The sequence below is a fragment of the Cygnus olor genome, chromosome 10, assembly GCF_009769625.2.
Source record: "Cygnus olor isolate bCygOlo1 chromosome 10, bCygOlo1.pri.v2, whole genome shotgun sequence".
NCBI classification, from domain to species: Eukaryota; Metazoa; Chordata; class Aves; order Anseriformes; family Anatidae; genus Cygnus; species Cygnus olor.
Window position 1 is genome coordinate 14,507,824 of NC_049178.1, and position 22,878 is coordinate 14,530,701.

The 22,878-nt window shown below is 40.8% G+C and overlaps 1 protein-coding gene across 3 annotated transcripts in view; it reads left to right on the forward strand.

The window, feature by feature from the left end:
- PTPRG (protein tyrosine phosphatase receptor type G) overlaps positions 1–22,878 on the forward strand; it is a 402,944-nt gene that overhangs the window by 328,398 nt on the left and 51,668 nt on the right. For all 3 annotated transcript variants that reach the window (XM_040569169.1, XM_040569170.1, XM_040569171.1), the window contains one exon: positions 4,622–4,754. In XM_040569169.1, coding sequence (XP_040425103.1) covers positions 4,622–4,754 — 133 coding nt within the window. The remainder of the gene's footprint in view (positions 1–4,621; positions 4,755–22,878) is intronic.

Genomic DNA, 22,878 nt, shown 5'->3' on the forward strand with positions numbered 1-22,878 from the left:
TGGTGGTATTGGCCAACGCTAATGATTTTCTTCTGTCACTGAGCGCTTGCTTGCATTCTCCTCTTTCATTTTCCTGATCGTCCCTGTCTCTGTTTTGTTGCCCACATTAGACTAATTGTACCTTTGATCTGCAACTGTTACACACGCAGCTGCTCAGCATTGTCCATGACTCTGAAACCTGAAAATTAGAAAAACAGCAATTAGAATGATGCTCTCCCCTCCTCCCTCTCCTCAAAAAAAGGAAATAAAAAAGGAAATAGGATGATTCAGTTTAATCAAGCTAGACAGACACAACCCAACAGAATTCTGGTTTGTTGTGCCAGACAGTTAAACAGATCCTTTGTACATGATAGGGGGTAAAGAAAGGGCTGTTGTGAGCAAAGAATATATGTCTGGCTGGGGCTTTTGCCTGAGTCATGAGCAGAGCCTAAGAACAGAGACCTATGTTTGGACCTTGATCGAAACTTCATCCATGTCCTCCCATCCTCAGTGCCCACCCATTTATTTTGAGTTCCTCCCATGAGAGGGCTGTGTAAAGCGATCATGATGTGCAGGCTAAATTTTCATGCCAGGCATATACTTTTAACAGAGCGATTTTAGTTTTTAGAACAGTCTTTGCCAAGTCTGAGGTTACAAAAGCCTTTCGGGGGTAACCTCATTAAGATAATTAAACATCTGTGTAATTCTTTCTTTCTCCATACACAGCAAGGATTATTAAGCTGTATTTTCATGTGGCACATGAGCCATTTTGTATGGCAGTTTATTGAAGCAAGCAGTAAAATGGCTTGTGTATAAAAGAATTGGATTACTGAAAAAAATTTGATGCGTGCAAACAGTATGAGTCTCAGTTATCCAACATCAGGTTTAAACATGATTGGCATCCGTTTACAAAGCAGTGAAAATCCATGCTTAGTTGTGTGCAGCTTCTAAGTCTGAATACAGCATAAATGCCTTTAAAAAAATAGGTAGAAAATTGCTGTCCAATGATACGAGCTTGTGTGAAAGTGATCTTTTTTAAAAGAACATACATTTTTGCCTTTTCAGAGTTGAATAACATGGCCAATATTATTTTCTAGAATTAACTAATAGTTTTATATAAGTCTGTAATTTTGTTTACTCAAAGGAGGGGTGAGCAGGTGACTTTCTTTTAAGTGACCATAGGGACAGAGGCAACTCTGCAGTGGAGGTTTTCTTTGGGCATGCAGAACGTGTATTGTTGTAGTTATCGGTATCTGCAACAGTACAACAAACAGAACTTTGTACTGGTGGCTTGTGCAATGTCAAGGGATGATAAAGGGAAGTTTCAAAAGAAAAAGGCAGATCCGTTATATATTAAGGCTGTGGTTGCTTATTATAGCAAGCAGTGTAACTTAAGGGAAATAAACACGTTTCTATTCTCAGTAACGAATTACCAAGAATATCCAGAAAAACAGTACATTTCACAGACTGTAGAATGCCTTGACCTTTGTGCAGGAGTTTCACTGCCAAAGCACCCCTCGCTGCCCAGTGCTCTCTGATACTCGCCATGCCAGGGCCTCATCCATCCAGGACCTGGATGGCACTGCTGAATGGGTGGTTCACAGGAAAGCAACCATTACGGATTTTATAGACGTAGAAGTTTATTTAGCAATGCTGGGCTGGTGTCATGTGGGACCTCCTGAAACAGATATGCTGTAATAATTTTTATTCCTTCCTACCGGGATGTATTCCAAGCCAGTAAAAGGCAAACTGAATTAATTCAACGAAGGCATATGCCACTGGAAACTGTTTACATTTCTTAGAAAAAATGGAGTTTCCTGGTCCATTTTTAAGCTTTTTTTTTTTTTCCCCGAAGTAGTTATATGGGCACAGTTACAAGGATATGCTGTTGGTGCTACCATGCCTCAACATTCTCACTTTAGAAAAGAAAGAGTAAAATGCTGAGCATTTTTTATTGTATACTATTTTGTTATGAGAAAAATGGGAAGATATAAGGGCCCAGATCTGTCCTTTGTGTGTGTATTTTCTTCAGTTTTTTTCCAAGTTACCCAGTGTGCTTTTTTTAGGCTCTTTTGCAATGACACTCAAGAGACACCTGCCAGCACTCCAGCTGTACTGCTGTGCCTCTGGCCCCAGCTGTCATTCTAGAGCAACTTTTATTGGTGTTGGTTTGTTTAACCTCTCTCAACACTTTACTTCAGCAGTGGAAAACACCTAAGACTTTGTCTTCAAAGACAGTACAGGAATGGTTTATGTTTTTTCTTCAGCACATCACTGCTTGGGCATTCCCAACTGGAAGCCGGGGCCAGCCGTCAGCATGCAGGAATGGCATTTGCAATTCTGGCACTCAGCATACTGAGCACTTACTGATCCTCACATCTGTGGCATACAGAGTTGGCAGGGTCAGATAAGTGTGTTCTCCACAGTAGACTGAGTAAGAGGAGCATCATGAGCATTGCAGAATTTAATAGCGTGCATTGGGACTCTAGCCCATGCTGTGCTTACAATGGAATTTAATTTTCTTTCCATGCAAACAAAAACATACGTTTTTGTGTTGAAATATGTGGAGGCAAAACTGAATAGAATATTGTCCTTGGTATGAAATGAAGTAATACCCGTACAGATGTAAAGTGGTAGGACCATTTGGCTCCTTACTAAGATTTATTATGTTGCATGGTTTTTACTTTGTCTTTTTTGCCATTCTGATTAGCAACACCTCACAGACTTAATTTTTTCATGACGTTAAATGATTTGAAATGCACTGATAAAGACCAATGCCTCAAGGCTTATTTCTGCAGGTTTTGTAAATACAGAGAATAAGCCTTCGCTTTAATTGTAGGGTTGTTCTTTTCCTTACTCCTTGCCGATCAAGGAAATCAAAAACCTATCTCGAAAATGGTATGGAACATATTATTAGTATGCTGTGAAGACTAACACTCACCACGTGCTCTAAGTACAACATCGTGTGCATATTCTGCAGAGTGGTTCTGTTGGTAACCTCAGTAGCCATTCTTACTGAAGTTGGAGACCAGTGGCTACTCATCTCTCTTTTGATCAGTTCTACACTCAGTTCACATTCACTTCCACCAAACATCCCTCTGATTAGCACCTCATTTAGGTTGCTTGCTAAAGGGCATTACCTCCATCAGCCTAGTTCTTAAAACTAGAAAGATTTCTTGCTGGGCTTGCAGCAGCCTGCAGCCTTGCTCTGTTTTCAGCAGTCAGGCGAAAGCATTTACAATTAACCTTTACTTCCATGTTAGTTGAATTTTACTCCTGCCTATGGAGGAATATAATCTAAATGCTATTAAAATAGAGTATGACTTCATATTATGTGACATCTGGTGACTTCCAATTATCTGTGTTTTGCCTGCCTATGGTGAAAAGGCAATTATGTTCTTCTGGTAGGATTTGCAGCAGTTTCAGAAGATATGATAATACAATAGCGAACGAGGGCAAGGAAACACATTGGTAAGGAAGGACCTGATGGTCTAATAAGTAGAATTCAAGTGTGTATGTTTCAATCCTCATTCAAATCAGAAGCTGTTTACACTAATCCTTTCCCATTATGTCCTGTTGACAGGTATTAATCAATTACTGTCTGTTTTTTTTAGGAAACATGGATGAAATACAGAATCCGCTTCTGTACTTTTTGTTTATAATCAAATTATTATAATCAAATATTTCACTACCATGTTACCAGAATCATGGAATATCCTAAGTTGGAAGGGACTCACAGGGATCTTTGAGTCCACACAGGATTACCTGAAAATCTTATCTAAAAACCTTGTTCATCAAGTCTACTTGAATTTGCACAGTTTTGGTGTTTTTTGACATACAGTGTAGGTGCAGGGTCTATTCTTATGAGCTCCAGTACCCGAAGAACTCCTAGATATTTATCTTATATATGATACAGTAATTTTGGCACGGTGTTAGAGACATGCAAAAAGTGAAAATGAAGTTACTTGGCCAGCTCTCATATATTGACCAACTTTAATTTTGTTCAAAAGCTGCCGCATAACAATTTCTTCTGTCAGTTACAACACATACCATCCATTCATTCATCCATCCATTTTGACAATCCATATGCTAAAAAGTGCTTTCGTATGCAGTAACTCACCAGATTGTGACAGTTCAGCAAATGATGTGACATGACACCCAGCATGTTGAGGATTTTTTATTTGAAGATAGTCACCAAGAAATTTATTTCTGAAGCAAAGTATTATGCTGAGGTTTGCAAACAGAGCTGTCCTGCAGTGTTGAGAAACAGGGTGCATTTACCTGCGAACACTGATGACGGAGCAAAACATTTACTTTGTTGCTGTGGTGGAATGACTCGGCAGGGTCCTCCACATTTGATAATAGGTGCTTGAGTGATAGAGTCCTAAAATTGTGTATGAGACTGTAATTACAGGCAGCAGTAAAATCCAAGCCGTATGAGGCAATAAACACCATACTTCTGTGCTCTAATGTTTCAGACTAAAGACAAATGGAATCCCACCCTGCAATTAGAAGATCTTTGCTCTGAGTGTTTGCTCATATCATGTAAAATGCACAAGCTATTTGTTTTGCTTATACATATTTCCATACAGTAACTATGTCTACACTTAATGATTGTCTTTATTATGTGTTTAATACACAGCTGACAAGAACAGCTCCAGCATGGCCACGAGACCTTCTCCTGGTAAAATGGAATGGATCATCCCACTTATTGTGGTCTCAGCACTGACCTTCGTGTGTCTCATTCTTCTCATTGCTGTGCTTGTCTACTGGAGGTGAGCCTGTTTTCTTTAGATGGGGAAACTGATCGTGATTTAAAACACATTTTGGATGGTATTTTTTAATGCGGTCCCGTGTTTTTTATTTTATTGGATGTTATGGTGATAGATGCATTAGATATCTCTCCAGATGCTAAAACAGCTCTGTTGGTTAACTATTCAGCTGTCTCAAATATTAAATTTTTGTGTCATGAAAATGAAGTTACTAGTAGCAGTGGTAGAACCAGCTGTAATGTCAATAAATATTTTCACAATTAGTTCATTTTAGATATCTATTAAAAGCCTAGTGAGACTGTACTAGCTACCACATGTGACTTTGCCACTAACTTTCTGTGTGATCTTCAGGTGTTCGTTCTTTTCCTTTGACTTCTACAAAAGGGAGATAAAGTTGTTGCACATTACATAGCAATGCTCTATGTAGGAGCTCCTTAGCACTGGTGAAGCATTCACAAGTACGAACTGCAAGATCTTGCAAGTGAAGATTGCCTCTTAAAAAGAGAGAGCATCCTTTACACCAACCAGGCTCAGTAGTGGAAATTAGGTTTAGCATCAACAAATCCAACTCCAGGTGATTTAGAGTAAAACAAACCGGTAGTGCCTTCTTATGCCAGAACCAGAACTCTAAGGTACTTCATTTTTCTTGTAGTGAAAATTAGACAGACATTAGCCTTATAGAAGGCATTCTGGAATTATTTCAAAATCTGCTTAGATAGGACACAGAGAAGTAGCTTTGGTGAGAAATAGCGGTCTATTAGTCATTATATCTGCAGAATCAATTACAAAAATACCAATCTGTTTTCCAATGCACCCATTTTACTGGCAATTAATTGGCCAAATTGTTGAGACTGGAAACATTCTAAAGTATATTAACAAGTAGATGACAATATTCTTGTGAAATTCATTTCTATTAACAGTTGCAAGTAATTAATGTGATTACAGTAAAACAGTGAAAAAAATAGCAGTGATATGTGTGCAAATGCTAAAGTTGCAAAGGTTCTGAACATTTCCATTTAGTGTCCCATCCTTCAGTATACCGCTTCTCCAAAATCTCTCTTTTTTTTTTTCATTTGAAGAACTAAGCTTGGTCATATTCATACCAGACAAGCCCTTTAAGTATATGGTGTATCCTGAAGCACTGTAATAAGGGACTAGTAGTATTTATCTTGCATTGATACAAAATGCTCTTCTAAGGAGGAAGGGTTTAGAAATAAAATGCTCACAGCAGTTATCAAGAAGGGTGTTGGTACCTCTCATTGTTGATCCTGCCTGGCAGGAGGGTTGGATTAGATGATGTTCAGAGTTCTCTTCCACCCTCAACCATTCTGTGATTCTGTAGTGGATGGAGAGAAATACTTGCAAATTTAGTAACAGTACTCTCCCTGAGAGAATATTAAAGTTGGAAAGTACTGGCTTAGTGACCAATTGTTAGAGACTAATTTTTGGTAAATACTGTTTTTTTATAGATCATAATATTAGTCAAGTCTCAAATTAAGATACGTTACTTAAATGCGTTTTATCTTTCAAATTCCAAACCATCTCCCTCATAACGTTTTTATTTGCTTAGCAATAACAAACAGGCACATAAATCAAGGAAGTGAACAAAAGCTTTAACTGAAACCAAATTATTTTTCCAGTAATGTTGTTTGTTGTTTTGCATAACAAAACATTTTTGTTGCAGCAATTGGTTTTTATCTGCTCTCTATAATTTGCATGAGTAGTTAACATTCATCAATAGCTTTGGTAGAATTATGAACACGTAGTACGTTAATACCCTTGACAGTAGTGGATCAATTTTTTGTGTATAATTGATGCTAAAAAGAATGTAGAGATTTAAAATTAATGTAGACTTGGAAGGTATGTCACATAACAGTCAAAAGTTTTGGATAAATATGAAGCAACAAATTGAAGAACAATAAGCAAACTTGAAGGCACATGTTCTCAATTCAAAATAAGCTTCTGTTCCTAAATTCATAGTTCTTAGGATTTTTTTTAACAAATAGAGAACAAGTACAAAAGAAGTAAATGCGTGTTTTAGAATAAATCAACAAGGAACTAGAACACAAATTGTCCCCAGTAACATTTCACGTTGTGCAGACCGTGTCATTGAAGTGGTAACACAACATTTTGTGTGCCCTTTTCAGTGTGATTACCATTCTTTAGGAAAAATAAAATGTTTATCTTTGTAAGTGCTTCAAAGAAAGGGAAAAACAGAACCTCAGACACCTCAGAGTCTAATTTACGAGTTTGAAAGGAACAGTGATCTGGATTTTCAGGAAGAAATACTTAGCTTAAAATGTAATAGGCAACATATGGAATAATTTGCTAATTAACACCATCAAAGCAAATGGCATGAAAATGAGTTTGAGACAGATTTTTCAGTAAGGGAAACATGGTATTGAAGTGCACAGCAGAGAAACACTTGCTATGAAAGGATAACCCTCGAGGGGACAGGCATGCTGGACCAAGGGGTCTTCTCTTGCGCAGAAATTCTTTGTTCTGGTGTGAGAAAAAACATTACAAAATACAACCCAGAGAACTAGAAAATGCAGATGAGACGTGGTTACCCTTTGGCAATACATTTTAAGGGTAAAACAAATGATATTTTCCCTTTTTCATTTTTGAGCATTAGTGGGAATAAGAAGATTGGAGAACAGAGGTGACATAAGTAGAACAATGAAGCAGAGCAAAGCCTTCTGCTTCTTTGCATTGCATCAGTGCCCTGTTATCCAGGGACCAAAATAAGGAGTTAAGGGATTGCTTAGGAAGGTTTGGCAAAACGTTTATCTCTGTTCTGCTCCTTTGTATCGCATTCTGTGATACAGAACTGAAGTAAGTTTTGTGATGATGTCTTGTTGGAAAGAAGCTTTGTTTTTAGTTCCTTTTATGTGAAAAGGTGAGAGAAAGGAAGCAGTCACTGTTTGATGAAGCTTTCCCTATGTCTGTGGAACTTCCACGCTGTGTTCATTAGAGACTTCTTGTAATTTAATATATTTGGGAATGATTTGTCCCATTTCTGAACAAGACTCCCTTATTTGCAGAGGTAATTTGCTGTTCTCAGTTCCTTTTCCATGTGGATCCTGGACAAATGGCGAAAGAATATGATTGATGTTGAAGAGAAAGGGTCACTTCCTTCTTTTTAGCACAATGGCCATCTCAGTAATGAAAAGGGATGGGAACTTAGAGGCAAGCAGCCGCTCTGAATTACCTTTCTACTAAAGTTTCCTGAATTCAGTACTTTTAATGGCACCGCTGTGCAAAGAGGGCTATGTGATTTTAAGTTGGTAGAATGGAAAATAAACTAGGTCAGCATAATGAAGCTGCAAAGATTGCCCTGCCTCGTACCCCAGGACAATGAAGGGAGCGGCACCACGGGATGACCAGGAGCCAGGAAGGTGCACTGGGGCTAGTTGGGAGTTTGGCTTCGCAGCAGGAGGGTTATAGTTCAACAGTTTGCTTCTGTGCATCTTTGATTCCTCTTACAGAAAAGCTGGCCTGGCTGGTCCTTGAGCTGTCATGGGCATGACGAAGGAAGCTGCTGCTCCTAGTTCTAGCACCTGATACTGATTTTTTGTAGTGTAGAGAATTAGAGTCTTAGCAGATAGAAAATATGAGGAGGCCAGATCCGTGTAGTACTCAACATTCAGCATTCGCTTCCGCAGTGGCACAATGGTATTTCTTTTTTCTGCTTTCATTCCCTCCGTACTAGTTCCTGAAATTGGGTTCTGTTTGGACAACCACTGCGTATTTCGGAGAACTATTCACTCCGATTTTATGATCTTTCGTTGGAGCACTACCAGCTCATCTAGAGCCCTTTTGAGCGTGTGCATCGTAAGCTGCAGTTTCCCAAGCACATTATTTTTGTGTTTCTGGGCATTTGTTTTGCATCTGTGATTTTATACCCAGACTCAGTATCACGAGATCCTTCTGCAGTACTTCAAGGTCAGTTTAAAATTTGACTTGGATTTTCTGCCATCTTTGCCACTGTTACTCTCAAAGCCTTTTCTACAAGCTTTGAGAATTGCAACGTGTGTTGGCAGTGACCTCCAAACTATTTAGGGATTGTGTGTGACTTCAGTTTTTTTGCAACAAGGCAAGTTCCTACAGCATGCTGAGCCATACTATGCCTGGAAACTTTTACTGTATTCCTGTCACAACTTGAAGAAGTCCTGAATATTGACACTGTAAGGGATACCCAGGGTCAGTGGCACTTTCTTTCTCACAGAGGTGCAGGAGTGTAAATAGGGTTGGGAAATCAACTAAAATACTAAGATGCATGTTATGTTCTGTTACTTTAGAAAAAAGAAAGGAGTTTTAGGAGTGACTGGTGACCTTCCCCTGATTGTTTTCCATTCTGATTTTTAATATAAATACTACAATACCAGAGACTATGGTTTCAAAGGGGAAAATAAGCAGAGAATATTAAGAAGCAATTAAGATTTAGAGTTTAGCCAACAGCAACTTTTAAATGGGAACTAAATTATAGCCATTTCTCATTTTCAGCTAAGAGGAAGAAATTAATTCACAACTATAGCTGGAGAGTTTTCTGTTTCTTTCTTTTCTGCAGATACCATAATTCACCTCTGAATTATTGCCACTATCAACATTGTGATCCCAAAGACAAAGCAGGAATGTTGTATTGCATTTCTTATTAAATCAAGCTGTTTATACAGTGCTAATATGTTTACATTCAGGAGGGATTTTTGGAACAACACAGCTGCTGCCTTTCAAAGAGCAAGCAAGCTTACATTGCTTGTTTATAGTCATGTGTGTATATGAGACAGCTTGGGAAAAAGAGGCCTTTAAATTTCCTTAGGCAAAACTGTACAGAATTTAAAAGAAGAGTTTTCTTAGGCTCTGGTAAGCATCCTAGTGAATTGAACAGAGGCCCTGGAACAGGTCCTGTGACAGAGCCTCACACTTCTTCAGCAGTGCCTTTCTGTGCAGAGGAAATGACATTGAGCACCAGGAGATGTGGGTTCTTTTTCTGACTGTCATTGATTTTCTGTGTGACCCGGGGCCAAGTCACTTACGGTTTGACTGCATTGTTGTTGAACTCGGTGGCAAAGACCTCACTGGGAGCAAGCTCAGGTGTTCAATATTTCAGCACCTGAACTCAGTCACTGGTGAAATAGCACCAAAGAAGGTCAGTTAGCTGTATTTGTAAATCAGTTTGTAATTTAGAACTATAAGCTGCAACATGCGACCAAGGACAGTTGTAGTTATCATGTCTAATAACCGTGCCTTGGAAAACCGCCATTTGGTGTTCAATTCTGGGTAACTTGTGCTGCTGCATAGCTAAGAGTGTTAAAACTTCATTGGGAAAAAAATGTGAACTTCTGCCTGTAGGAGGTTGTAAAAAGTGCTGAAATTGTTATTTGAACCTATCTTTAGATTGTATTTTATGAGTACACAGTGTGTTGTTCATCTACTGTACTGATTGAAAAAGGAACATTGCAAATTTACAGACCTTTGTAAAATTGCTTGCTTACAATGATAAAAGCTGCTTTCAGCTTACTCTAAAATACTTGTGATTCTGCTTGCTTTCTCACTCTTGGAGGATGCTAGGTAACACTTTCTGAGTCTGTGTGTTGATTTTAAGAATGACTTGGGTGCAGTTGCTAGTGTATTTATTTCAGCAGCAGTGAATCAAGCACCCTCCTCTGTTCCTGCCCTTGCACTGCCCTCTGTGATACCAAAGCAAATGTTTGTACAACCACGTGGTGAGCTGGATTGAGAAATGATCCATGTGTTGTTTTTTTGGTTTTGATTTTGCTGTTTTTGTTTTAAAAAAGAGGGGGTCTTTCATGCCCTGATTTAAACCAGATTAACTCCCAGTCTGGTCCATGCAGTAACCAGAGAGATTTGCATCGGCATAACCGAGGGAGCAGCAAGAGGCAGGAAGGAGCAGGATGCTCGCGCTGACGCTGCCCCAGTGGTGCCAGAGGACCATGTCCTCTTGGCTTGAGGACAGCAGTGCCCCAGGGTGCAAGCCGTGTTGTCACAGGCGGTGGGGAGAGTTAACCAAGGGGAGAGATTTCCTGAGCTGGGAGACGGGCAGCACTACAGGCAGATGAGGAGAAACACGGAGGTGAGCTGTGTGCCTGAAACCTCTCCCTGTGACCATCCCAGTTCGGAGGTTCGGTAACCAGTTGTGCCCTGCTCACACCGAGCAGGACATGCCTGCGTTTTGCTCTGGAATTGGCTGCACGTAGTTTTGTGTGATGGAAAGCAGCGTCAGAGGATAACTGCCCAGCAAGCAGCGTGCAGCCCAGCCTGGGTTCGGAGCCCTCTGATCTCCCTGCCTCAACCTAGGCAATGCAGGGAAAGCACTCCAGCCTTTATGGCAGAAGACCCAGGCTGTATTTGATTTTGCCAGTGCTGGAGGTGAAGGTACTGAAGCAGTGGGCCCTTTTGTGTGCTGTATCTCAAAGCGCTGCTCATTTTCATTGAAGGGGAGCAGGCCTGTGATCATCTCCCTCTTATCCCGCGTGGGGAGCCGAGCTCAGCCTTTGTGCCGACGGCAGGCAGCTTGCTTTCCAGCCTGAAGCTCAGGGCAGCCGCTCGTTGCTTGTTCTAGCTGTTGGCACCGTTCTTTGAGCGCTTGTCGGGGAAAACCGATAGGAAAAATTCTCCGACTGCATCCCCGCTCTCATCTGGCAACGTGCAGTTTGGGGCGAGGGGGGAGAGCCCATGAGGAGAAACGCTAAGGCCAGAACGTAGCGCGGTGCTGCTCTTCCTCCCCTCGTGGGCCTGTGGGGTTTTATCCTCTCTTCTCACTGGGACTTGGGAAGGATCCGGCCTGGCTGCCCTGTGAGGGTGGTGGGGTGCTGGGGCCTACTCTGCAGAGGCACGGCTGACGTGGGCGAGCACAGGGGAGGCCTTGACACCGCGTCCCGCACCACCCGTCCTTCCCAACCTCTTCCTCAGTACCCGTTTCCCTAACGGCTACTTGAGGCCTTTCAGAAATCACAGGAGTTGTCAGTTGTTATAGTAACGGACCCCCTGCTGCTGAATTGGCCCTGAGATGCCCATTTGGGCTTTTGAACAGACTAACTCATGCTCATTAGACAAAAAAGAGAGAGAGACAGATTTGCAGATGGAAAGTTGCTTTTTAAGCATGCTGGATGATCTGTTAAGAGCTAGATTGTGGAAGGGGGCATGTTATCTAATTATATGCCTGTTACTTTTACTCTTCTTTAATTAACGCTAGTTTTACTTTTTCTTGCAAAACAAAACACTGCAAGATTTTGGATTCCTCCCTGATGAGGTCGGTAGCGAGCTGCTGCTTTACAAACAAACAATTGTTGTCTTAAGAAAGGAGAAAGAAAAGAAGTCAGAGGGAAATTAAAAGAAGTGAAATGCATGTCACTGGTGATTTCCAGAACCATAATGATATCTACAAAACTCAGAAAAGAGCATTTCTAATCCTCATTATACAACATCAGGAGCAACACCAAAAATTAACGAGCAGATTTTGACCCAGGAATGTCCCATTTCAAGGAAACAGCACAGTCTAGATCTTGCTTCAGGTTTAAATCTGAGCAGCACCATTGATATTAATAGAGTGACTGAATAACTGCTATCGGTTAAATCAGACCTTGCTCTCATAAATTTGAGTCCACATAACTGTAGAACCTGTGTCACCTTAAACGGGTTCTCAGGAGCACGAAAGTGCAATAACAAGTTACTTCTTGCCAGGTATTTGAAGCCAGCTTCTTCCTATGTCATGCGTGGCCAGCCTTCATCTGAATTTCATGAAGCAGCGTTCTTCTCTCAGCTGTCCTGTAAATGAAAAGAAAACCAAATCTACAGCAGGCTGGTGTATCTCCAGGTGTAAAGAGGACTGTGGCTGTGAGAGGTGAGGTATATCTCACCAGATACACCTTTTCTTTGAGGAAGCTGGGAAGACCATACAGGCAGGCAGGATTGTTAGCTGAGAGGGGATGCAAGTGTTCCAGTACATGAAAGGGGTCTGCAAGGAATAAAAGATCTTCTGCATCCATTGTGCTTAGGATGAGGAGTCTTAGGTTTAAATTGCAGCGGGGGAGGAATTTAGGTCTGACATTAGAAAAAAGCTTTATGATAGGAAAGACAATAAAGCAGCAGACTACAGAATTTCCATCATTTCTACGTTCCAAAAAAAGGTTAAGCAGCCATTTGTCAGGCGCAGCACAGGAGTCATCGATCCTGCATGGGAGCTCAGAGGCTCGTTCTCCACAGGACTGCCATGCAGGCTTTAAGGCACACATGCAAGTACAGGAAAAGAGGAGGAATGGAGTAGCGTGATAAATCGTCCTGTGAATCACAGACCAGAAGGCTGAAAAAGTGTTTAGAAGACACCGTTGAAATGCATCACGTTTAAAGTGAGTGACGTGAAGCCAGTAAAAGAGCACATCTAAGAAGTGGGGTAAGGACAGAGGCGGGGCTGTAGCTTTGGGTAGGGAGAGGAAAATACAAACGGGCAGGAAAGAAACATCACGGGCAACTTGCAGAGGACAGCTGTGTCAGGAGACCGCAGGTTGCTGGAAAGAAATCTGTTCGGAGTTTCATTCCATCTGTTCTCCTGCAGCGGTGGGCCTAAACTTAGGGAAGAAACAAGAGTACAACAGTGATAGGAAGATTGGAAAAAGAAGAGCAGGGGTGAGCCTAGTTGAGGTTTGTTACCCCCGTTGGGTGTTATCCGAGGCATCCATCTGTATTGCACGTGTCAATACTGCCGTTAGCAGCAGCGAGTGCCAGCATGAGGCCATCCCTTGTGTCAAGGGAAAGGACCCTGCGAGCCAGCACCCAGGGTGGCTGAATCAAGCCATCCACAGAGAGCTCGTTATGGGGAAGTATTTTCTTGCAGAGCAGACAGGGAACAGCGATGGCTTAAAGAGCTAAATTCTCAGAGCTATGAAGCCTCGCACAAATCATCCGTCCCAGCCCAGGCAGTCCTGGTGCCTGCTGGATTGTGGTTATTTTTAACAGTACATTTAAATGAGAGCTCTTAGTTGAAACTGTGCTTGTTCCACAGCTCCTGGGATGTTTGTACCATGCGGGTCAGTTGTGTGAATGTCTTTTCTGCAGGCACTTTTATGAACTCAGTGGGAGCCCCGATCTGCATCACCTCTTTTTTAAAAAGATAATGTCAAGCATGCAATCGTAAGTCAAACAACAGCAAAATGTGTGCTTCGGTTGTGGAAGACTAGAATTCAAAATATCATGGTGGTGACCTTGAAAACAATGAAATAACAAAAAAAAAAGTTTTTATTTTAGTCTTTAATTTGCTGTGAAGCGTGTCCCATAAGAGCTGAGACATTTAGGGTATGCTAATTCACTAAAGAGGATAAGGTCTTGGCAGCAGGATGGAAAACTGCTATTGACACACTCCTCACCGCTTTGTGTAGATGTGGAGCAGCATTTCCCCAATATTTGCAGAAATACCTTCCTCTGGGGAGAGAGCACAGGGGAGCAGGCAGGGACAGTTGAGGTCAGGCAATGAGGAATCTGTGGCGCAGCTGCAATTGATCTTTGTTTTGTTTCCCTGGAACTAATTAAATGGATTAATTCCAGACACTTTCTCTGGAAATGCCTTCCCCAGTGCTGCTGTAGTGATGAGGTCTTGAAAAAAAGAGCAAGGTTTTATTTGTGCAGTAACTGGATTAAAGGCAGTATTTTTACAATGCATAGTTTTGAACCAATATTTTCAAATATTCAAATGTTCTAGTTAGGTTCCATTAAGAAGTGGTTTGTAATTGCTGAGAAATAATGTGCCATGAGGAGTACAGGTTTTTGATGAGCACAGCAGTAGAGGATGTTACTGCTGCTTTCTCCTACTCAGCCGTTAGTTCATTGTAAGCTATATTACAAGAAACTTTAATACAACTTTAAAACTTTTGAACTCTGGATTTCAGAATTATGATCAGCTATTAAAAAAAGAGAAATCAGTCTTAGCAATCATGCTTCCTGTGAAATTAACTTGGGAAAAAAAGGTCAAAAATAGAAATATTTCTTAAGAAGCTGGGTGCATTTTTTGTTCCCTTTCTTAGCTGCAAGAAGCAATTTATTAACCCATCGTTGTTTGATTTGTTGCTAGTTTATGTTCTTTATCGATCTGTTGCTAATGCCTATGTTTTATATAATATTTTTAGTATGTATATGTTAAATCGTATACGGCATCTCTAGTATTCTCACATAAATTGGTAAGCTCAGAGTTAGAGGAATGTCTCGGATGAACTGTGAATGAAATATCCTATAATACAAGTAGATGTACCCAGAGGGAACAGTATACCTCTGCTGTGAAACTGTGAATTAACCACAGCAACCAGATAAATTATATTTTTTCTCTCTCCTTGTAACCATAAAAAACAGCTATTGAAGTGCCCTGTGCTGTCCTAAGTCCCACAGCAGCATTTGGACTAACATTAGCACTAGCTATTTCACAGCGGGATGTGGTCTGAGTGTAAAATTATAGGGTAAGAATATTAAATCAATTCAGCAATCTTAACTGGTCGGATAAATACCAGGAATCAGCAGCCTAGTAAAACAATAACAAGCAGGGGTGGGTTTTTATTTTTACTTTTCTTAAAATAAAGTGCCAACCTATGCAACTTAGGTAACAAATGCCTTGGGATGCTCGATGTGTATTGTGCTGCTATTACAAATGTTGCAAGTATGCGAATTCATTCAGGTTCTTGTACAACGCTCAGTCCGTTAAGTAGAAAACGTCTCTTCTATCACTGTGGATGACACGTACTTCACTCTGCCAATCTACAGGTCAGAATCTATTTATGTTCTAAATTTCAAGCCAAAATGGGAGCAGGTAGCATGCTTGGTTGTCATTTCATGGGTTGTTTCATGTGTTGGAAATCCTGTTTTTTCCAAAACAGAACAAAAACATTTGAAGTATCATACAAAGAGACATTTATAAAGCAATATATTAAAAAAAAAAACAACACAGGTTGGTGTTGACTAAAATTTTTTCTCCAGTTTTGAATGTTAAAAATATTGTTAATGTAAAAACAGCAGTGGTTACAGTTGAGGATTGCAACAATTGTGCAGTGTTGTGGGCAAGGAGGACTTCAAACCACATCATAACTCAAAATGATGATCATTTACTCTTCGGTCTTCTAAGTTTCCTGAATTTCAGTGTTCATTGCTCATAGCAACTGGCATTGCAGACATGAGGTGAAAGCTCTGGAGGTGCAGTCCTCATCCCTGTCATTTTTTTGGTTATTTGTTCATTTTGAATAAAAGCCTAGGATGTAAACCTACCAGAATGGTTAGTCTCTTCCCATTCATACAGCTCCTTATTTTTGAAGCATTCAGGGTGCTCTTTCAATCAGAGAGAAAATGGGTTTGCTTTGCAGTTCACTTTCCACAGCCTGCAGATGTTGGTTTTGTGAGTTAGTGCGGAATCCAGGCTTCTTCATCCACATAACCAACATTTATTCAACATACGCAAAATAAGATTCCTGGCCATGATATTTTTACAGGCTTCACATTCATTTTGATGAACTGTTTTTCACCACTTTCCTCACTGCTAAAGGTACAAACAGGCCTTTTAACTTAACAGGGCTTTTCCTACAATCTGTTTATTCTTCAGCAAGCTTTTCTGTAAGCTTTGGAAGTCAGAAGTCATAGTCGTGTTTTCTGCTAATGCTTAGTCTCCCTACAGCTACCCACTTGTCCTGTGCCCTTGTACTGTCTAATTTGGGGGAGCAGAGAAGGAAGGGAGAGAGAGATTAACAGCCCATCAAACACCAAGGGCATTTGGTTTATATCTGCCAGAGTTGTTCCGAACATACTTTGTGGTATTGAGGGGGAGAGTGTATACCTTATATTTATCGACAGCAATTCCTTTTCCAGAAACCTCTGATAATAATTAAGTAATGCCATCTGCATGCACAAATCACCATAGTTTGACTTGGGTGACATTTAATATTGAATCTGTCTAGGCAAAGTAATTGTAGGAATTGTATTTCCTTGGAGATCAGTCCTAAAGAATGAAAAAAGTTGAAAAGATTTTTAAAATCATTTCAGCAAAGAAATTATTCTCTTTTTTTCCGGTGACTGTGAAAATAAAGTTTCTGCTTTCCAAAGGAAAATACAGTAATTAGGAAATTTGCAAATGTAAATTAGCCTGCGTTGGTCTTCGTCTTTATTTATGTCATTAAATGGAGTATTTAATTAGCATATATATTATTCAAGTTTCAATATAATCCATTTTGTAAGTCCAAGTTCAAATATAAAAATCAAAATGGGCTTGATGCCTATTGTTCACATGCAGAGCAGCTAACATAGATGTGAAGATATGATGTGAATTGAAACGTTCATATTTCACAAGGATGCAGTCTACATTTTCTGAAATTACGGGTTGAACTCTTATTTCTAACTTTTTCTAATTTACATACATATTAGTCCCTGTTTAAATGATGTGTTAATTCTATTCATTAGACTTCAGTGAATGCTTCTAACTCTCCTGATAATCAAGCATAGGTCCCTGGAAAGCAAATTATGGACTTCCATGTTGCAAAACGCATCGTAAACGTGACATTTATCACTGCTAAGCCAACTTATGTGGAGCACTTGGCTACAGTCAGTAGGGCAGAACCCTTTTCTTATGCTCACGGTAATAATTGTCATCTCTGAACAAGGACCTGGCTCCAGGTCCCCAAAGTCTCTTCAGAGGTGGTTGGGCACTTCACAACCACTCTTCCCTCTTGAAGTTAAAAACGCCAGTTCAGCTCTTTGGGAGAGAAGGAGTAACTTGACTCAGATCCTCATGCAAATGGCTTCAAGAAAATGGATGATCAAGAGTTTTCTGTTCCACATAATTGGATGGTGGAGAGGAGAATTTGGGAGCCTGTGGGGGCTCTGCAGTTCTCTTAAGAGTATTTGCCTGCTAGAGCAGGAGCCTGCAGGCTTTGTTTTGCTGCAGTTCAAGACAGGTTTGTGCTTCAAAATGTGCAAAACGGTAGCCCTGCAAGCAAAAGCATGAAGGTGGCAGAGTGCAACAGGAGTCCTTCCTTCCTTCTGAGCCAGATCCTGTAGTGAATCGCAGAAACAGTCCCTGGGAGGACAAGGGACAGCAGAACGGTATTGGAATTTGGTGTCTGCTGTTGTGTGTTGATCTATAAATCTGTGACAATTCATCTTTTTAACTCTGGGTATAAAAGCATTGTTATCCCAGTGGTAAACCTGAGGTGATAATTTCCCAAGGTTTTATGTTGATGGGGTGAGCCCCGAGTGGTGCCACACAGGGAGTTGCCATGTGTGCTCTGATTAATAAAAAAATTGATGGGAAGAAGAAAGATTCTTATGCCATCATTGCAAGGAAATGCTTGACATCTTTAAAGGCCTATAAGTTTAGTTTCCATCTGTTTTTTGCAGTGTCTGGGCCTTTTCAAAAGCAGCACTGATGTGCTGCAGGGAATTAATTTAGCTCTTTGTGGTAGCGGAAGGTTAGAGTTCAACATCACTGTTTTTGTTATCCACAGAGCTACACTGAGCAAGTTCCCTGTTGTATAGTTTAAAGGAATAGGTGGAGACTACTACAAAGAGACTTGTTGTCCCTGCAGCATAGTTTTATTCAAGATGCACAGAATAAGCGAGCAGAAGAGAAGAAATCACAGTATTTGATATACATTCACAGCAGCTGCTTCATCTCACCATGTCTGAATGTGTAATCTCACTCTCAGGAGCATTCTGCAAGAGAAGCAGCTGGGCGCTTCTGAACACAGAAGAAATGCTCCCATTTCACCAGCATTTGTAATAATACGAGCTGCACTTAGGCCTGTGGGGAAATGAAAAGTCCACGTTTTACTGGGAATCTGAGATTTTGGTGTGTTTCAGTGCTGTCTGCAGGGTTTGAACTTTCACTCAGATGTCCAGTCTGTCCCTGGCAGTGCTTCCTCGCACTGAAAGAGCTTTATACCAGCTTTCTTGAGACATTCAAACCATCTGCAGCCCACTCCTCAGCTGAAAAGTACGGGGTCCTGTTGACTTCGACAATATCAAGCTGGAACAGCCTGTGTTGTAATTCCCTGTGTGTTCAGCACAGAAAAGGATGCTGAAGAAAGGATGCTTTAAACCATGTTTGTGCTCCCTGTATTCCCCTAGCCCAGAGTTTAAGGTTCACTGGGGTGGAAGACAGTGGGGGGACATTGCCCTTCCACACCTCCTTCCAGCATCTTTTTTTCTTGGTGCCCCAGACAGCAGCTCCCCACCCCAGGGAGATGTGCTGGCAACCTCACACATCATTTCTCTGGTGACTGATTGAGCTTTCCCATTGTCATTGCCCTCCACCAACCTCACTGTATTTACTAGGCTTTCTGTGCAGAAGGAGTTAAATTCATATGGGTTGGATGTTTGCTATTACAGCTCGTGTTCTGTTTCGACTTTTTTTGGTTTCATGTATTTTCCTCTTTTAAAGTTACCAGTTGTATCTGAGACCTTAACATCAGTGGACCGCTTTGTGAAAATAAATATTAATGGGATGGCTGCTGATAGCATCATATGGGTCGAAACAAATGCTTTTATAATAAATGGAATGGATTATTAATTGAGTGGTTTGGAGATAAAGCGGGATCTAAAGTGACAAGCTCATGGCACAGCAAACTGCCCTTTGCAGGAATCCAATTAGAAGTGTGAGCAGCAAATTGCAAGCAAACTTGCTATAATCATATGGGGGCAATACAAGAGTGGAGCATAATTTGGAGCCTGGGACCTGTCCCCTTGAACGTCCCCTAATTCCCTTGAATCAACATTTAGTTACCGTCATGCCAAGTTTGCTTTCTTCAGCTCTTTCCTGGAAATGCTGCATCCCATTGGTCTAGTCCAACCAGAGGGAGACAGCATGTTTTGAAACAAAAGGGCATATCAGTTAAAGGCACTGGATTCTGCTGCACGCCTGTCTGAGAAAAGTGACTCATTTGTTAGCCTGCTGAAATTACTTTGCATTGAATAACTTGTGCTGATGTTACAGGGTTTTGCCTCATCACTTGAAGCTGTTACATTTGCCATTTCCTCAGTGCGAACGTTCAGGAATTGTTTCCTTTCCAAATTGCAATGTTTGTTCATGACTTGGAAAAATAGATGGTTTGCTGCGATGTGTCATAGATAATGGTTAAATACTGTCTGCAGTAACCAAGTGCAATTGTCACAGATATATTTGAGCATCCGTGCCAGCAGATATGTCTGGTGTCCTAGCGAGTGATGTAAATTGTTCATTGGGTATGAATGGTTCAAAAAGAGTTTTTCTAAATATTATGTATCATTTTCGTCTGGCAGATGGAGTTGGGGAAGCTGCTATAGCGAGAGTTTGTGAAATTTCAGACATCCTGGGCATTGTGTGAAATAGGCTTAGCAAGCCTCAGAAATGAGGGTGCAGGATGTAAAATGAGGGTGCAGGAGTGATGAAGACCTAAGCACAGCATCTGGGAAGTTGGGGCGGTATTTTCAGGCTGATGGAGAAGCATGTGAAAAAACAACACAGAGCAAATCAATTTGTCTGTTCTGTCAAAATGGCTATGATCAGCCAGGAGGCAAATGAATAAACGGATCAACAAGTATTTCACACTTGTGTGTTCTCGACAGGAAATCACAGATCTGAAACCAAATGTCTGGGACAAAACTACCAGAAATAGTGGCAAAATACTCTGCTGTTTAGTCTGCATTTTAAGCATTTTTAGCTCACAAAACTCCTTGAATTAAAATACAGGAATAAAATAGGAAGGCTTGTTACTACCATTCCCAATTACCAACAAAGATGGAAATTGTTGGAGTGGGTCTAAAGGCAGGACCCCTGTCGGGGCTGGAAGCTCCCTTTGCCCACGTACCCGAATGCATGGTGCTGGCCATGGTGGGTGCTGCTCTGTTTTCCCCTCCTGAGCTTCCTGTCTAATCACTGCACTAATCGCAGCAAAAGCAGCACCGCGGATCACTTAAGAGCATGGAAATGAAATGCATAAATACAGTAGGCGGAAAATGAATCTGAATTGTTGGAGGTGTCAGCACCGAACAATTCACCTAGGTGCAGACATCTCCTACGTTCCTCACGGATAGTATGCCTGCCTTTGCAGCTGTGTCACTTCGTGTGCTGTGAAAGAAAAGAAAATACTGAGACAAGAGCTTGCCTTTAATTTACATGTCTACTTCCAAGCAAGTGCCTGATGTACCCAGACACATTTCTTCATACATTAAGGAGCATTCACGTGTTTTTCCTAGATGCAAACTCCTGTTCTTGTGGTTTTTTTTCTTATTTTCCTCAGTTCCACATTTGTCAATACTGAAAGGTTATACGGAGCTTAATAAAAGGTAGATTAAAGCTTTGGAAATCTTGCAAAAAGGAGAACAGTCTATAAATAGAAAATACATTAAACAGTATCTGGCGTTAAGGAATCTACTAATTAACATAGGTCGACTAAATTTCCTGTTTTTCTTATTTCCAATGAACTTTTATCTTGAATCAAGATGTTCTCCTCACTGTGATTAGTTTTGTTATTAGATGTTTCTACAGACTGATTAAGACAATGGGAAAGCAATAGTTTATTTGCCCAAGTGTATTCTTACTGAAAAAGAGTTTGTCATGAGGATGAAAGCATTCTGAATTTTCAGAATAATTTAGAATGATTCCTTAAAGGCAAAGTCTCTTCTACATCTGTTGCTTTGTGATTTTTCAGTTCTTGACTCTTCTGTATAATTGGGGGCCTGTCAATATACTTCATGATGACTTTGCTGATACGCCTCATGCTTTGAGTCCCCGTGTGCTATAAAAGTGCATTTCCTTGACACTGAAATTCAAGGGGCTTTGAATGAGCCATAGGCTTGAAGCTTCAAAGATGTCCTTGTTCTTAATAGATACTTTGAAAGGGGAACTCTTTCTCACTTTATTTCAAGTTCTTTCAGGATGATCCTTGTAGTTCCCTCTGCCTCGTGTTGTAGTGGATATAGTGGTCTTCGTTACTTGCTTATAATATTTCTAGATTTTTTTATTATGGCTTATTTGGTCTGCAGAGATGGTAATTTGAAATAAGCATGGTTTTTACTTTATGTGTTCATTTATTATGCCTAAGTATGCTTAATACTGCTTACCACTTTTTGGTATTAATCAGATTTTTCTTACAATATCAATTATCTTGGGATTTGTTTGATGTTACTGCTATTGCTGATACTGTTTACTTTTTAGAAACATTCTAGCAGAAAACACTGCAGTGTTTAATGCAGATACTACTGGACTGATCCTACTGATGCAGGGACGGTTTGTGCTTATCAATGAATTGATGTGGGTCTGTTGTCTTTAGCGAAGGGAGCCCAGGGGCTATGTTTATACCCCACTGATTGTCCTGTTTGACCAGAACTCCACTTCAGCTCATACAACTTGCTTCTCTGCAAGATAGCTCTATGACGGCAGAGCTATGCCCGAGATACTTAGCCCAGCAAATAAGGAGTATTGGAGCAGGCAGAACTCACACTAGCATGGCTGCGTCTCTCCTGGCATCCCAGATAGGTCACTGGGGTCTGACTCGAGTATTTTTACAGAGTTTGTTAGAGATGTGTTCAGCATACTGGAGCAGAATACACAGTGCAGCGTTTCTCAGTGCTTTGATTCAATGGACATCATCTTATTGTCTCTGATATTTGTGCTTCCTTGTCACATTTGTTAACCTATGAATGCAAGAAACTCATTAAAGCAATGCTTCAGACACGCATACGCCAGGCTTCCACGGAGCTCTTGAGTCACTACCGCATTAGTACCAACAGCAGCAAGAATCGAGTCGCCAAGTGGGTTGATTGATAGCAAGATTAATGATCCTCAAGACTTCTGTCCAGGTTTATTATTTGGCGGCTTACAAATCTTTGCTTTCAGGGAGATGGGTGGGGAAGGAGGACCAGCTGGCTGCCACCCGGTCTGTCTGTATTAGCGTGATGAGGTGACGTACGCAGCCCTGTCGGAGCGCTACCATTAAGCAGTGTATTCTCAGTGTTCTCATTATCCTCCAGGTACTAAATAATTTGCTTCTCTGCTCTTGGTGCCAGCTGCTCTTTTCTTTTCCTTTGTGCTGTGCTTCTAAAGGTGTCGTTTTGTTCCATGACTAATTGTGTTCTAAACAGAGTTAAGAGAAGATAAAAAAATAAA